This window comes from Geotrypetes seraphini, chromosome 8, assembly GCF_902459505.1.
Source record: "Geotrypetes seraphini chromosome 8, aGeoSer1.1, whole genome shotgun sequence".
Classification (NCBI taxonomy): Eukaryota; Metazoa; Chordata; class Amphibia; order Gymnophiona; family Dermophiidae; genus Geotrypetes; species Geotrypetes seraphini.
The window spans coordinates 174542598-174557653 of record NC_047091.1 but is presented as its reverse complement, the minus strand read 5'-3'; the positions used below and the strand labels follow the sequence as shown (position 1 = coordinate 174557653).

The 15056-nt window shown below is 45.9% G+C and overlaps 1 protein-coding gene across 5 annotated transcripts in view; it reads left to right on the top strand.

The window, feature by feature from the left end:
• Positions 1-14396, top strand: part of TTC28 (tetratricopeptide repeat domain 28) — a 1476681-nt gene extending 1462285 nt beyond the window's left edge. For all 5 annotated transcript variants that reach the window (XM_033956276.1, XM_033956279.1, XM_033956281.1 and 2 more), the window contains 4 exons: positions 714-737; positions 3022-3151; positions 8484-8591; positions 12287-14396. In XM_033956276.1, the coding sequence (XP_033812167.1) occupies positions 714-737; positions 3022-3151; positions 8484-8591; positions 12287-13887 (1863 nt within the window). In that variant the 3' untranslated portion in view covers positions 13888-14396. The remainder of the gene's footprint in view (positions 1-713; positions 738-3021; positions 3152-8483; positions 8592-12286) is intronic.
• Positions 14397-15056: the final 660 nt, after the last annotated feature.

The following is a 15056-nucleotide window of genomic DNA, read 5'->3' as shown; positions in this document are numbered from 1 at the left end:
GAGGCATTATGACATCACAATCTGAGCTCTAGAATGTTGCTACTTATGATTTTAAAGTGTTCGAGGCTTGTGCAGATGAGGATGGAGCTTAAAGGAATGGGAAAGGGACAGGAAAACAATGCGTAGGGGCGGGAAAATGAGTTCCCGTGGGGACGAGGAAAAATTTGTCCCCATGTCATTCTCTAATGTTTACCTGTATCCTGTTCTGATGTTGTCGGGGAGGACGGGACATAAAATGAACCAAATAAATAAATGTAAGTACAGTACAAACAGTATCAATAAAGACAGCATGGAAGAACATTCAGACAGCATAATACCAATGAAACATCTAATAAGCACACATTCAGTTAGCATAGATATGATGCTAATGCTTTTCTGCAATACAGCTTAAGGGGCAAAATGCAGATGGGGACAAGATGGTCGTTTAGAATCATTGGTTTTTTGGGTTACTGTTCAGGAGAATGGCACGTTCGATTTCACCCATCTTTTGTCATTCATGCTATACATCTGAATGATTGTGCATGCGGCTGCTAATCTCTGCCTTTCAGTGCACACTGATGCCCTCATATGGTGGGGCCCTGCCCTGGTATAACCCTGCCGAGCTTACTAATGTTGAATGAACAAGAATTTTAAGCCAAATAACATGCGTTGCTTGTGTCTAAAGCCTCTTTTCTCTTTCTCCTTCTTTTTCTGTTATAATCTGCCGCCTGAAGGCTGTTAAAAATATGGTTGGAATGGTAAGTACTGAACTAAAAAGCAGATCACGTTCTAAACCCCCCCCCAAAAAAAAAAAAACCCAACAACCACGGTCTCTGTTTTCAGTCCCTACGCAGAAGCAGAAAGCACTGGTTTTGAAACTGTTTAGCCATTAATATCTGAACCTAAGTGAGCTGGATGTTTCCTTAGATAAAATAGAGTAAAACCTTGGTTTGCAAGCATAATTCGTTACGAAAACATGCTTGTAATCCAAAACACTTGAATTTCCCCCATAAGAAATAATGGAAACTCCACAACCCCAAAACTTTAATACAAAATACTGTATGTACTCATATTGCAAGACCTCGCTTGTTTAGAAGAGTCACAACACTCCAGCAGCGTCGGAGAGAGAAAAGCCATCGGCTCAGTTGTGATGATGTGATGGGTGTATACTGTATGTACAGTGTTGCCCCGGTCATTCGCTGTTCGCAGTCCCGGTCATTCACGGATTTTCCGACCACGAATGACCGGGCAGGAGAGGGCAGCCGCAGCGGCAGGAGAGAGCAGCCGGAGTGCCGGCGAGTGAAGAAAATCACTTGCGGTATGCTCCGCCTGCCTCTTCCTGCACTAAAGTCGGGCCTCACCAATCAGGAGCTGCGTGTCCAAGCAGCTTCTGATTGGTGAGACCTGACTTTAGTGCAGGAAGAGGTGGGCGGAGTATACCGCGAGCGATTTCCTCCACTCGCTGGCGCTCTGGCTGCCTTCTCCTATCTCCCCCGCTAAAAAAACTTATTCGTGGTTTTTCAGCATTCACGGGGGTTCCTGGAACGGAACCCCCGCGAATATCGGGGGAGTACTGTACTTGTATTGCAAGACCTTGCTTGTATATCAAGTTAAATTTAATAAAATGTTTTGCTTGTCTTGCAAAACACTTGCATACCAAGTTACTTGCAATCCAAGGTTTTACTGTATATGGCTTCAGTTTTGCATTGAACAGTAGTTGTTTATTCGCTGAGAGACTACAGATTGTGGGACTGTTGAAGCTAGATGTCATCGTTTACTTGATGGATGATACTTATAGTCCCTTCTAGTTCCTAATTTTCTGCCAGTGGCCTGAAATTGCCTTGAAAAAAGCTGATGCATCTGCGTTGCTTTGGTGCATTTAATTGTTCAGCTTTGGTGCATTTAATTGTTCAGCTTTGGTGCATTTAATTGTTCAGCAGCTCTCATTCCTAAAGCTTTATCAGTGCGTTATCATTTCCGGTAGCATCTTGGGTGTAATGCTGACCCAGTCCTAGAAGGATGAGTGAGGTAACTTGAGCGAATTGTAATACTTTTTCAAGAAACACGCAGACTAGGTCTGCTGGATGATTAAACATTTTAATCGTGAGTAACTGGCCTGGATTTGCAGACAGCATCTGCAATGCAAGCAGGCTTCCTCCTCAGGCTCTGAGAGCCCTTCTTCATAAGAGGAGGCAGGACGCAGCTACAGGAAGGCTTTCGGTCCCGGTGGAGAAAGCCTGCTTGTGTTGCAGACACTGTCTGCAACCCAGACAAGTGCAGTGATGCCAGAAGGGAAGGGAGAGAATAGCTTGGAACAGCAACCTAGTTAAACTCATGATTAAAATTTTATTAAAATTACACTTCTCCCTCCGTATTTGTGGTTTCAGCATTCGCGGTTTCTATTATTCATGGTTTTTAGCTTGCTGGCTCCTCCCCCCCCAAATTATATCAGCTTGCATAGAGAAATTGCTGATTCCAAGCGTTTACAGAGAAAATCGCTGATTCCCGGCACTTTCTTCACCGTGCTTTGCCTCTCCTTCAGGAACAGGCCGGGTCTCCCACCATGTTATTTGCGGTTTCACCATATTCACGATGGTTTTTAATAGAAAACAGCGAATAACATATGAAAAAAGTTATTTGCGTTTTTTCTGTATTTGCGAGTCTGTTAATCCCCTATCACAGCGAATATGGAGGGAGAAGTGAATTTTATAAAAATGAACACTTTAATCAATTTAGTTAATGCAGTTAATCCATGGGCCTGATGCAAACCATATTGCTTCTCCCATGAATATTTCACTTTGTTTGTTGCTTCCACTGCACACCCTAAAAAAAGTGGAGTAAGTGTTTGTTTTTGATCATATAGGAAAAAAGATATATCTGGCTCTAGCTTTTGCTTAGTGTTCAAAAGGGCTGAGAGAGAATGGATGAGTTGACATAGGGAAAAGCTCTAAATGACTTACATTTCGGAATAACATTTTGAGTGCTAAGTAAAGAAAAGCCCAGTTTCAGTGACTGACGGAAAATATATCCATTTGTCTTCAGCTGCATCAAGTGCTGGTACAGCTCCAGGCCGGAGAAAAGGAACATGATTTCGCCTCCACACCGATCCAGGTGTCGATCAGCGTACAGCTCTGGCGCTTACCGGGATGTCATGAATTTCTAGCAGCTTTAGGTATGAATAAAATTTCTTCTCTCCCCCCCCAATTTCTTTATGAACTTCCTTCCCCCACCCCATTTCACAGTTCAGTGTTTGTGGATGTTTAAGGTTCACCTGTGGGGGGGGGGCAATTTAAAAAATATATACCATATTTCTCCAACGATAGGCCACAGCTTATATATTAATTATACAAACCTATGTATTGGGGGCAGCTTACGTAAATGGGCAGCCTATCTATGAACATCGACACTAAGTTTCCCCCCTCCCCCGTACCTTTTTAAAATCCTTGCTTGTTACTATCCTCCCTTGCTGGAGGGGCTGCTTCCTCCAATCTCGCAGCCAGCGACGCAGGGCAGGGCTTCCTGAATGGTTGCCGTCCGTTCTCGTAAGTCTCATGAGAACAGACGGCAGCCATTCAGGAAACACCAGTCTGGTTGACCTTCAAGCTTCTAGAGGAATAGATGCCGTACTGGGATTTAAACACCCTTGATCATCAGTGCCCTGGTTCCAGCAGGAGGGGGAGATTTGAGAGAGGGGGGAGGGGAGATACTGGATCACTGGTGGGGGGAGGTGAGGCGAAAGATACCAGACTGCGGGGTCACAGGGGGCACCGACACAAAAGTTGGCTTAGGGCGCCATAGCCCCTTCTGCTGGCCCTGAATATTAATAATCAGCTGAGTCAAATGAAATAATATCCTCTTTTGTTTACCAACACTCGCTTACTGCAGAAAAAAAACCTGGCATATCGCAGTGTTAGATTTATTTTTTTGACGCAGGGCATATGTCTGGGAGTGGAGAGAGAGTTTGTTCTGCAAATTACCCGCGTCAAGGTTTACTAGGCCATTTTTCTACTGCCGCCTCATAAAAGGGCCCTATAGTTTGTATTCAGCATCAAAGTAGATATCCAGATTCTAATAGCACGATTGTCTGAGATGTTCTTCCACCGGAGACAGTTCTCAAGTAACCGCGTCTGATTATTTAGTGCATCTGCAGTGCTAGTTACCATGGTAACCTCCTCTAGCACAAACGGGGCCGTCCATAACTAGAGAAATGCATATGCAAACACAGGCAGAGTCAAAAATAGACCAGTTCGGTTCCCTTCTCCCCCCTCTTGTATCACCATAGTCGAGTAAATGGATCATTTGTCTTCACCCCCTGCCGTTTCAAAGTGTTTTCCCTTAAAATTCCATTTTTCATGCTAGCAGTGTTGTGAACATTTTATACCAGAATAAACATCCTCTATAAAAAAAAATCCCAAACGCGCATGCTCACTTAGGACGGCGTGTTCCCTGACAGCATGCTGTGTCCCTCCGTGCCGAATTCCATTTTCGAGCACTGAGGCAGGGAACACGCTGGCGACTCCCCCCTCCCGCCCTCACTCACCAACCGCTGCCGCCACCGCTGCTGCTCTTCAAAGCAGCTTGCTGAGGTTCGCGGCCGGCTGTAGCGAACCTCGCAGGCCGCTCTGCACCTTGGTAGCATGTTCCCTCCGACGCACGGGATCACGTCAGAGGGAACGTGCTACCGACGTGCAGAGCGGCCTGCGAGGTTCGCTGCAGCCGGCCGCGATCCTCAGCAGGCTGCTTTGAAGAGGAGGGCAGACGCGAACGGACCAGGAAGCCGGATGCTGGACAGGGGGAGCAGGTAAGGGGTGGTGGTGGACAGCCGAGGAAAGAGAGAGACAGAAAGAAAGACAGACAGCAGCCAAGGAGAGAGAGAGAAAGAAAGACAGACACACACATCTATTCTAGCACCCGTTAATGTAACGGCCCTAAAGACTAGTAACTAAATGTTTCATTTGTAATAGATTGGTAGAAACAGCTTCGAGTCCAATGGTCCATCTAGCCCAGTATCTTGTCTTCACGGTGGAAAATCCAGGACACAAGTACCTGGCAAAAACCCAAATAGTAGCACTGGGGGTGGGTCAGGGGGCGGAGAGCTGGCACGTTCTGCATTAATCAGTCAGCATAGCTGCATTGCCATGCGCCAACCAATAAGCGTACGATTAGCGCATGAGCCCTTAACCATCTTCAAAATAGGTGGTGGAACAATTAGCACGTGGCCATAAATTTTAAAAAAATAGAGAAAGAGGCCATTTAACCCATGTCACTTTGTATTGCAATTCGGGTGAAATCGTCCCTTAGAATCTGCTGTGCCTGAATGGAACTTGTCTCGAGCTTCCACTGAAAAAGGCATGAACAAAATCCAAAATCTCTTAAGAACATAAGCAGTACCTCTGCTGGATCAGACCAGAGGTCCATCGTGCCCAGCAGTCGGCTCACGCGGCGGCCCAACAGATCCAGGACCTGTATAGTAATCCTCTATCTATACCCTTCTATTCCCTTTTCCTTCAGAAAATTGTCCAATCCCTTCTTGAACCCCAATACCGTACTCTGTCCTATCACACCCTCTGGAAGCACATTCCCGGTGTCCACCACCATCCTTTGGGTGAAGAAAAACTTCCTAGCATTGGTTTTGAATCTGTCCCCTTTCAACTTTTCCGAATGCTCTCTCGTTCTTGTAGTTTTCGAAGGTTTGAAGAATCTGTCCCTCTCCACTTTCTCTATGCCCTTCATGATCTTATAGGGTATGGAAAACTTCTCATATGCAGACAGGTTGAAAAAGCTGGGGCTATTCTCCCTGGAAAAGCGGAGACTTAGAGGAGACATGATAGAAACCTTCAAAATCCTGAAGGGCATAGAAAAGGTAGACAGGGACAGATTCTTCAGACTGTGGGGAACCAAAAGTACAAGGGGGCACTCGGAGAAATTAAAAGGGGGCAGGTTTAAAACAAACGCTAGGAAGTTCTTTTTTACCCAGAGGGTGGTGGACACGTGGAACGCGCTTCCGGAGGCCGTGATAGGACAGAGCACATTACAGGGCTTCAAAGAAGGTTTGGATAGGTTCCTAGACAATAAGGGGATCGAGGGGTACAGATAGGAGTTGAGGTAGGTTATAGGAATAATCAGGGACCACAGCACAGGTGATAGACCTGGAGGGCCACCGTGGGAGCGGACCGCTGGGCGGGATGGACCTCTGGTCTGACCCGGCGGAGGCAAATTCTTATGTCTCAGTCATATCCCCTCTAAGTCTCCGCTTCTTCAGGGAAAAGAGCCCCAGTTTCTCCAAACCCTTTAAAACAGGCAATTGTATCATGAAAACTAACAGCTACAATACTTTGTTGGTAAATACAGTCAAACCTTGGTTTGTGAGTAACGCAATTTGCGAGTGTTTTGCAAGACGAGCAAAACATTTTCGCAAATCATGACTCGCAAACCGAGCGTTAACTCAATTTGCGAGTCCCCCCGCCCATGAACAGGCATCGCCCCCCCTCCCCCAAACACCGACCCCCCTCCCCCGCTAACTGGCATCGCCCCCCCCCTCACGAACGCCCGCCCACCTAAAGTGAAGCCTTACCCCCATCTGGCGCCGGCACGCATGTGCCGATTCCCGAAGATCGTGCTGCTTGCCGGACTGGGCCTTGAGCATCTGCGCATGGTCAAGGCCTTCTGGCTCTCGTTCTCTCTGAGAATCTCATTCTCTCAGAGAGAGGCGGGAGCCAGAAGGCCTTGAGCACGCGCAGATGCCGGTTCACCGGGGGAGGGGAGTGGCGTTTGCGAGCGGGGGGGGTCAATGCCGGTTCACGGGAGGGGGAGATGTAGAAGTGCACCAATGGCCTCAGGGGTGTGGGGGGGTGGAGCAGCGCCGGTGGCCACGGTGGGTGGGAGGAGGAGGAGGAGGTGGAACCAATCAAGCGAGTTTCCCTTACTTCTTATGGGGAAACTCGCTTTGATATACGAGTAATTTGGTTTGTGAACATGCTTCTGGAACGAATTATGTTCGTAGACCAAGGTTCCACTGTACGGTTTTCGAATACATATTAATTAATATTATTGCATAACAGAGTATTTGCCACAATTACGTATACAATGTATCTACTGCATATGTGAGTTGGTAAAATCAACATATTCAGAATAGAGAGTGAGCCAGGGACAAATTTGTCCCTGTGGGATCTCAATATCCCTGTCCCATCGGTGGCGTAGTGAGGGTGAGAGGTGCCTGAGATGGTGGCACCCCCCCTCCGCTCCTTTCCCGATCCCGCCTGCTGTGCGCGTCCCCCCGCTCCTTCCCTGATCCTGCCTGCTGTGCGCATCCCCCCCGCTCCTTTCCCGATCCGGCCTGCTGTGCATGTCCCCTCCCCTGCTCCTTCCCTGCTCCTGCCTGATGTTCATGTCCCCTCCCCCGCTCCTTCCCTGATCCTGCCTTCTGTGCGCGTCCCCCCCGCTCCTTTCCCAATCCCGCCTGCTGTGCGCGTACCCCCTGCTCCTTTCCCGATCCCTCTTGCTGTACGCATCCCCCCTGCTCCTTTCCCGATCCCGCCTGCTGTGCACATCACCCCGCTCCTTTCCCGATCTCGCCTGCTGTGCACGTCTCCCCCCGCTCCTTTCCCGATCCCGCCTGCTGTGCGCGTCCCCCCACTGCTCCTTTCCCGATCCCGCCTGCTGTGCGCATCCCCCCCACTCCTTCCCTGATCCTGCCTGCTGCATGCAACCCCCTTCCCTTCCCCATGCCTCTAACTGAAGTTGTTGCTTGTGGCAGTTAGCAACGCATTCCTCATGACCCCATCGGCTCGCCCTCTGAGTTAAAGTCCTATGCACAACACCTGGAAGTGACATCAGTGGTAGAGCCGATGGGGTCGCAAAGAGCACGTTGTTGACCACCGCGAACAACAACCTCAACTAGAGGTGTGGGGGAAGAGAAAGGGGGCCTCCTGTGGAGGGGAGGAATGGGAAGGGGCGGAGAGGAGGAGGGGTGTCGGCACCCCCACCATCATGGCACCCAGGGTGGACTGTCCCCCTCGCGCCCCCCCCTTGCTACACCACTGTAACCCATCCCAAGTTCTGTCCCTGTCTCATTCTTGTAAGCTCTGCCTCAACCACACAAGCCTCAAACACTTACGATTTTAAAGTGTTTGAGGCTTGTGCAGATGAGGACGGAGCTTGCAGGAATGGGGTGGAGACAGGGACAGAGCTCGCAGGGACGGGACTGGGATAGAGAGAACCCGCGGAAAATATGTCCCTGTGTCATTCGCTAATTCAGAACCGATTGATCACCTGCTACAGTGAACCTAAACTAAAGAATCTGAGTTCTAAATTTAGATTACTTTTTTTGAAGGCCTAGAGTAGACAATTTGATTTAAAGTTAATTTGTATCTGCTCTTTTTTTTTTTTAATGAATGAATGCACGGTATTTGGTGAAAAGTATTAGAAGATTAAACCAACAATATTTCAACTATGCTCCATAATACATCAGGAAAACTATTTTTCTCGTCTTCTGTGTATTTTAGGTTTTGACTTGTGTGAAGTTGGCCAGGAGGAGGTGATCCTGAAGACAGGCAAACAGGCCAATAGGAGGACAATGCACTATGCGCTTCAGGCTCTCTTAGCACTCTTTGGTAAGGTCAACATTAGAGGCCGACTGAGTTTCAGTTTCAGCTTTGATGCTGAAAGTGGCCTGAAATCCAGGTTCGGGCATGCTTCAGATTTGGACAGGAATTCTTGTGCATTTTCAGATAAACCAAAATTTCGTTATCCCCTTACCCACTATCCTCCCACCACTGAAACTCCTCCTCAGGTAGGTTTACCAGACGTCTGGATTTCCATGAACATGTCCTCCTTTTGGAAAATCTGGCAACCCTATCCTCGGGTCTTCCTATAAGCCCTGGTGGTCTAGTGGCCTCTTTGGGGCAGGAGTGATCCTCAGTCGCTCCTGCCCATTCCGGTTCCAATCTCAAAATGACTATCATGACTTCCTGCAGCAATCACACGTTTTGACTGTGGAGATGGCATGCTCAACAAAGAATTGATCCTGATGACTCCACAGAATAGAAGTCCAACAACAACAAAAGACTCTGTGGAGACTTTATTATAAGTTCAACTTGATAATCCACATAAAAACCCTAGGACCCAATCCACTGGGAACTTTGGACCCAACACGGTCCGTGTTTCAACAATAGTGTCTTACTCACGCAGAGTAACTGCGGAATCTATTCATTAGGACTGATTAATAATTCACAAGTTCTTGTCTTAGGAGCAACAGGGACCCCTGATGAAGACTCTATTGTCGAAACACAGACCATGTAGGGTACAAAGTTCCCAGTGGATTGGGTCCAAGATGTTTTTATGTGGATTATCAAGATGAACTTACAATAAAGTCCACATCTGGAACATCAACTCTCCACAGACTCTTGTTGCTGCAGGAATGATCAGGGATCACACCTGCCCTGAAGAAGCCATTGAGCCCACTGAGGCCTTGGCAGGGACTGTGGGAGGTGAGAGGGCGGAGTTTGTGGTCAGAGGGCTGGGTGGCACAGGGGGACTTTTTTGTCTGCTGGGGGAGACAGATGATATCGGCTTCAGTTTCAGCTAAAACCCAGCGGCAAATTTCAGCCACAGATTTGGTTTCAGTTGACTCCGAAAACCCCAGTTTTGGTCACCCTCTAATCACCATAATTGCAATCATCTCCCAAATTTGAAGGCCATAAAGTACTTTACTGCTGCTGTTTGCCAGGAATGTGTGCCTTTGTATCCTGTAATAGCGCACATAACTTCATTTAGGTCATGATTTCACAGGAACTCAATTTCCCCATCCTGTCCCCGTGAGTTTTGTTACTGTCCTGGTCCCTGCCCCATTCCTGGAAGCTCTGCCTTAACTACACAAGCCTTGAACACTTATGATTGTAAAGTGTTTGAGGCTGGTGCAGATGAGGACAGAGCTTAGGCATTGGTGGAATGAGACATTATGACATCACAGTCTGAGCTCTAGAATGTTGCTACTTAGGATTTTAAAGGGTTTGAGGCTTTTAAACTTTGACGCGGGCAGTCACCAACTAGCCGCCCTCATCGGCTTCGGGACCCGCACCATCAGAGAGAACGCCGAAGCTGGCACGGGCAGTACGTTGGTGGCTGCTCACGCCGAAGTTATAAAGGGATGGGGAAGGAGGCGCGCGCAGCAGGGGGTGGCAGGAAGAGGGCGGGGAGAAGGGCATCACCGCCCTGTGCGCCGCTCACTCCTCACTCTTACTACGCCACTGGCTGGATACTGTGTGCTATCTTGCAAAATTATCAGTGCACTATTACAAAATGAGATAAAAACAAGAAAAATGATGCAGAAGTCCAGAATTATCTGTGCAACCCCCCCCAGAAATATTTTTTTTAAGTATCTAGGTAACTGAGGTCGACATCACTGCCAACTGCGTACGTGCTTCTTTTTTTTTTTTTGACTTCTTAGTAGTGAATTCACTTCAAAGATCTGTTTATACAGAAAATTTTTTAAGAACAGACTGAACAGATGAAAAGACCCCATGAATGCAAATAGCAAAATAACCGAGCTCATGACGAGTTTGTAGACTAAACACCTCTTGCAGATCATAAACAAGCCAAGGGTATGGAGGACAATAAAGGGTATGGAGGACCTCTCATATACTGACAGACTGAAAAAGCTGGGGCTTTTCTCCCTGGAAAAGCGGAGACTTAGAGGAGACATGATAGAAACCTTCAAGATCATGAAGGGCATAGAAAGAGTAGACAGAGACAGATTTTTCCAATTAAGGGGAACCACAAGTACAAGGGGGCACTCAGAGAAATTGAAAGGGGGAAGGTTTAGAACAAACGCCAGGAAGTTCTTTTTCACCCAGAGGGTGGTGGATACATGGAACGCGCTACCGGAGGATGTGATAAGCAGGAGCACGCTACAGGGCTTCAAAGAAGGTTTGGATAGGTACCTGGAAGACAAAGGGATTGAGGGGTACAGATAGGAGTAGAGGTAGGTTATAGGGAGAGGATTAGAGACAGTTACAAAATTAGTCAGGGACACTGTTCAGGCAATTAGGCCTGATGGACCGCCGCGGGAGCGGACCGCTGGGCAAGATGGACCTCTGGTGTTCTTATGTTCAAGCCTTTTGGTCTCGATCTATTTTCCACTGGCAGGTTGGGCCACTTCTCAGTCGTGTACGTTTATCCTGATTCAGTGCGCCCCGACTCAGAACTTAAGAGTTGGAATAGTATTATATGTATCATGATCAAAATCTAAGAGACGGTCGCTTATTTTTTTTTATTATTATTTTATTTATCTTTATTCATTTTAAAACTTTCAATAAGTGTGACACAATATACAATATACAATCAATTTCATATAACATCACTTAAAACTCTTACAATATTCCTTCAAAACAATTACCCTCCCTCCCCTACCATCATTTCCTCATTCAAAGACCTTAAGTATCCCACCCTCCCCTTCCCTCCCCCAGGATGTGTACAATCAACATAGAAGAAGAAAAATAGTATTAATCATTACAGTATTTTTCTAATGGTCCCCAAACTGTCTTAAATTTCTTTAAATGCCCCTGCTGTATGGCTAGAATACGTTCCATTTTGTAAATGTGACATAAAGAATTCCACCAAAAGATATCATTTAAATGATTCCAATTTTTCGTAATATGTTGTATGGCAACCCCTAAAAATCCAAATACACAAGAAAAGATGTCCAAAAAATCCAAAATTCACAAAAACACCCTCCAAAACACAGGGCTACGCATCAGAATTATAGCCAAAAAAAGGAGAAAAGACCTCAGTGTCCAATAGGGGCTCTAAAAAAGCTTCCCACATAGACGAGCTGGTTTCAGACAGAGTTTGAGGCCAACAGACACATCCTCGGTCAAAAAAAACTCCTCAAAGCTCTACGTTCAAACAGCAATTTGTTCAGATAAGTAACTTTAATGAAAATACTAATGAAAATACTTTAAAAAATAGATTTGTGAGACTCTGAATTTGCTAAGAGAGCTTTGAGGAGTTTTTTTGACCGAGGATGTGTCTGCTGGTCTCAAACTCTGTCTGAAACCAGCTCGTCTATGTGGGAAGCTTTTTTAGAGCCCCTATTGGACACTGAGGTCTTTTCTCCTTTTTTTGCTATAATTCTGATGCGTAGCCCTGTGTTTTGGAGGGTGTTTTTGTGAATTTTGTATGGCAACCCCTGTCATGATGATTAAGAGTCGCTTATGCTCACATGTCAGCATGCTGAAAATGAAAAACACACGGTACAGAAAAATCAAAGTTTTATTAACAGTTGCCTTGTTTTCTTCTTCTTTCATAGATGCTACTGAACTTCCCAAACGCCTTAGCCTCGACAGCTCATCATCTCTGGAGTCCTTGGCTTCTGCTCAGTCTATTTCAAACCCAGTGCCCATGGGGTACCAGAACCCTCCGTTTTCTCCCACTTGCCCTGACAGCATGGCTTCCGATGCTATTTCTGTTTATAGCTTGAGCTCGATTGCTTCATCGATGAGTTTTGTATCAAAATCTGAGAATGTGTCCGAAGGAGGCCAAAGGGGACGACAGGATTATGAAAGACCTAAGAATATTTATCCCCATAGGCCTTCGGTACCACGGAGCCGATCTTCCCCACAAGCTCATGTGTCGGCTAACAAAGAAGAGCAGGAAGAATATGAGGGTTTTTCTATTATTAGCAATGAACCACTGACCAACTATCCAGAAAATATAAGTGTGACGTTTTCGCCCGATCACAAACAGTCCAAGGGAGATGTGTGTGCAGGAATTAAAGTCTCTGTAAGCTCTAAAGGCAGTATAAGCACACCAAATTCTCCAGTTAAAATGACCCTTATTCCCAGTCCAAATTCACCTTTCCAAAAGGTTGGAAAACTTACAAGTTCGGATACAGGAGAATCTGACCAATCTAGCACCGAGACAGACAGTACGGTGAAATCGCAAGAAGACAATAATCCAAAGCTTGACCCCAAAGAGCTAGCTCAAAAAATTTTAGAGGAGACTCAAACTCATCTTATTGCGGTCGAACGTCTTCAAAGAAGTGGAAGTCAAATAATCAAACGTGGTAATTCAAGTGATGGCTCTTTGACTCCAAACAGTGCTTCAATGTTCAGATCCTCAGAAACTAGTGCTTTCAGTAGACCACAGCAGAAAGGTCTTCCCTCTCCAGTTACCGTTAAACCAAAGCCTCCAACAAGGTGCTCATCTCTTCAGAAAGTGAGCTCAGGATATAACAGTCCTACAATATCGGAGACGTCTAACAAAGAAGGGTCAGGTCACAGCAGTCAACCTTCTCCAAGTTCTGATTCGCCTCATTTCAAGTTGAAGTATCCTACTTCTCCATACAGTGGTCATATTTCCAAATCACCTCTTAATATATCGCCAAACTCAGGGCATCAATCTCCAGCAGGAAGTACTCCCTCTCCAGCCCTCTCGTACTCCTCCACTGGCTCTGCTCGTTCCAGCCCGGCCGATGCCCCGGATATTGACAAGTTAAAAATGGCGGCCATCGATGAAAAAGTAAAAGCCATTCATAATTTGAAAATGTTTTGGACTAACACCGCTCCACACTCTTCGGGTCCAGTGAAAATATTGCGTGGAGCTCCTGGAACAATGACTTCTAAGCGAGATGTGCTGAGTTTGCTAAATTTATCTCCGCGCCACAGTAAAAAGGAGGACGATGTGGACCAGCTTGAGCTGAAAGACTTGCCCATACAGCAGCAAATTGGTGCCACACAAAAGAACCCTTCAAATGGGCATAAGTGCCCGGAAAGTACCAATATAGTAACATCGGCTCAGTTAACATCTTCCAGCGGTACTTCAGGGACATTGCGCCCATTAAGACTGCCGTCTGGCAATGGTTACAAGTTCCTGTCTCCCGGACGATTTTTCCCTTCTTCGAAGTGCTGAAGTGTGTTTTTATACAGATGAATCAGTTTGCATTTCTATAAATGGTAAATATTTGCTTTCTGCCCGGCCTGCCTTGATCCAAGTACTTAACCAAGATGTTAACTGAAAAACAATGGCTGAGCAAAAAGCCAGCCGCACTGAACAGTATAAAGGATGCACTTGGTACCGAGTTTCTAGTGAAGAAAACTGTTTTGACGGGCATTTAGCAAATGACTGTGTCAGTTACAGTCAGACTTTGGGCCAGATTCTCAAAAAAAAGGTCATGCACATAACCGTAAAACCTTAATTTTATTTTCTTTTTGTAATAACAGTCCCAGGGAACCAAAAGCTGCTTTGCAAATTAAAGCGTGGGACACATCTGTCATGCGAGAGAAAGTATCAGATTGACATAGAGCATACAATGGCTGCTTCTGTTGCCAGGGATTCATAGCGATGGATAATGAAAGCAAAAAAAAAAAAAAAAAAGGTGAAATATTATCAAATATATTGCTAAAAGTTTAGCGAAATGTGGTATTAACTTATTATAGCACTAACCAGCTCCACAAGTAAATTAAAACTAAAAATATATGTAATTACAGTGGTTATCGTGTTCAAATTAATTTAAACCTTGGAAACATTTCTTGTAGGAATCAAAGCATTTTAAGGAAAATGAGAAATGCACAGGAAAGTTTGTGTTGATGGAGGCCATAGCTGTGATGCCGACAGCTGGAACGCGGCACATAAGAATTATTGTATCTTTGCCCCTCGGTGAAATGTTGTGGCATTGTTACCAAATTTAGCCGCTCATTAGAATTCTGCATCTTAATTCTAGAATCGGAATGAAGTGCCACGAGGAATACTGGGCTGGTTTATTTTAAACTGGAATATTCATGATTTTTCCCTTGATATGGTGTTTCATAAAATTCACATCTGTTCAGACGGGGAAAATCACTTGCAAAGGATTGGGGGGGAGGGGAGGGGATTTTTGGTTTGTTTGTGTTGTTTAACGGATCTCACTTATGTGGATTTAGTCTTGGGGGGGGGGTCAAGAAATGCTGCACGCGTGTTTTGTGAACGGGGACCCTTTTTCTATTAAAAAAAAAAATTGCATCTGTCTCAGTTGTGCATAAAATTTAAAGAAGAGTTCTTTCCAAAGGACTACAATCGTCAGTTACTGTAATGAAGGCTGT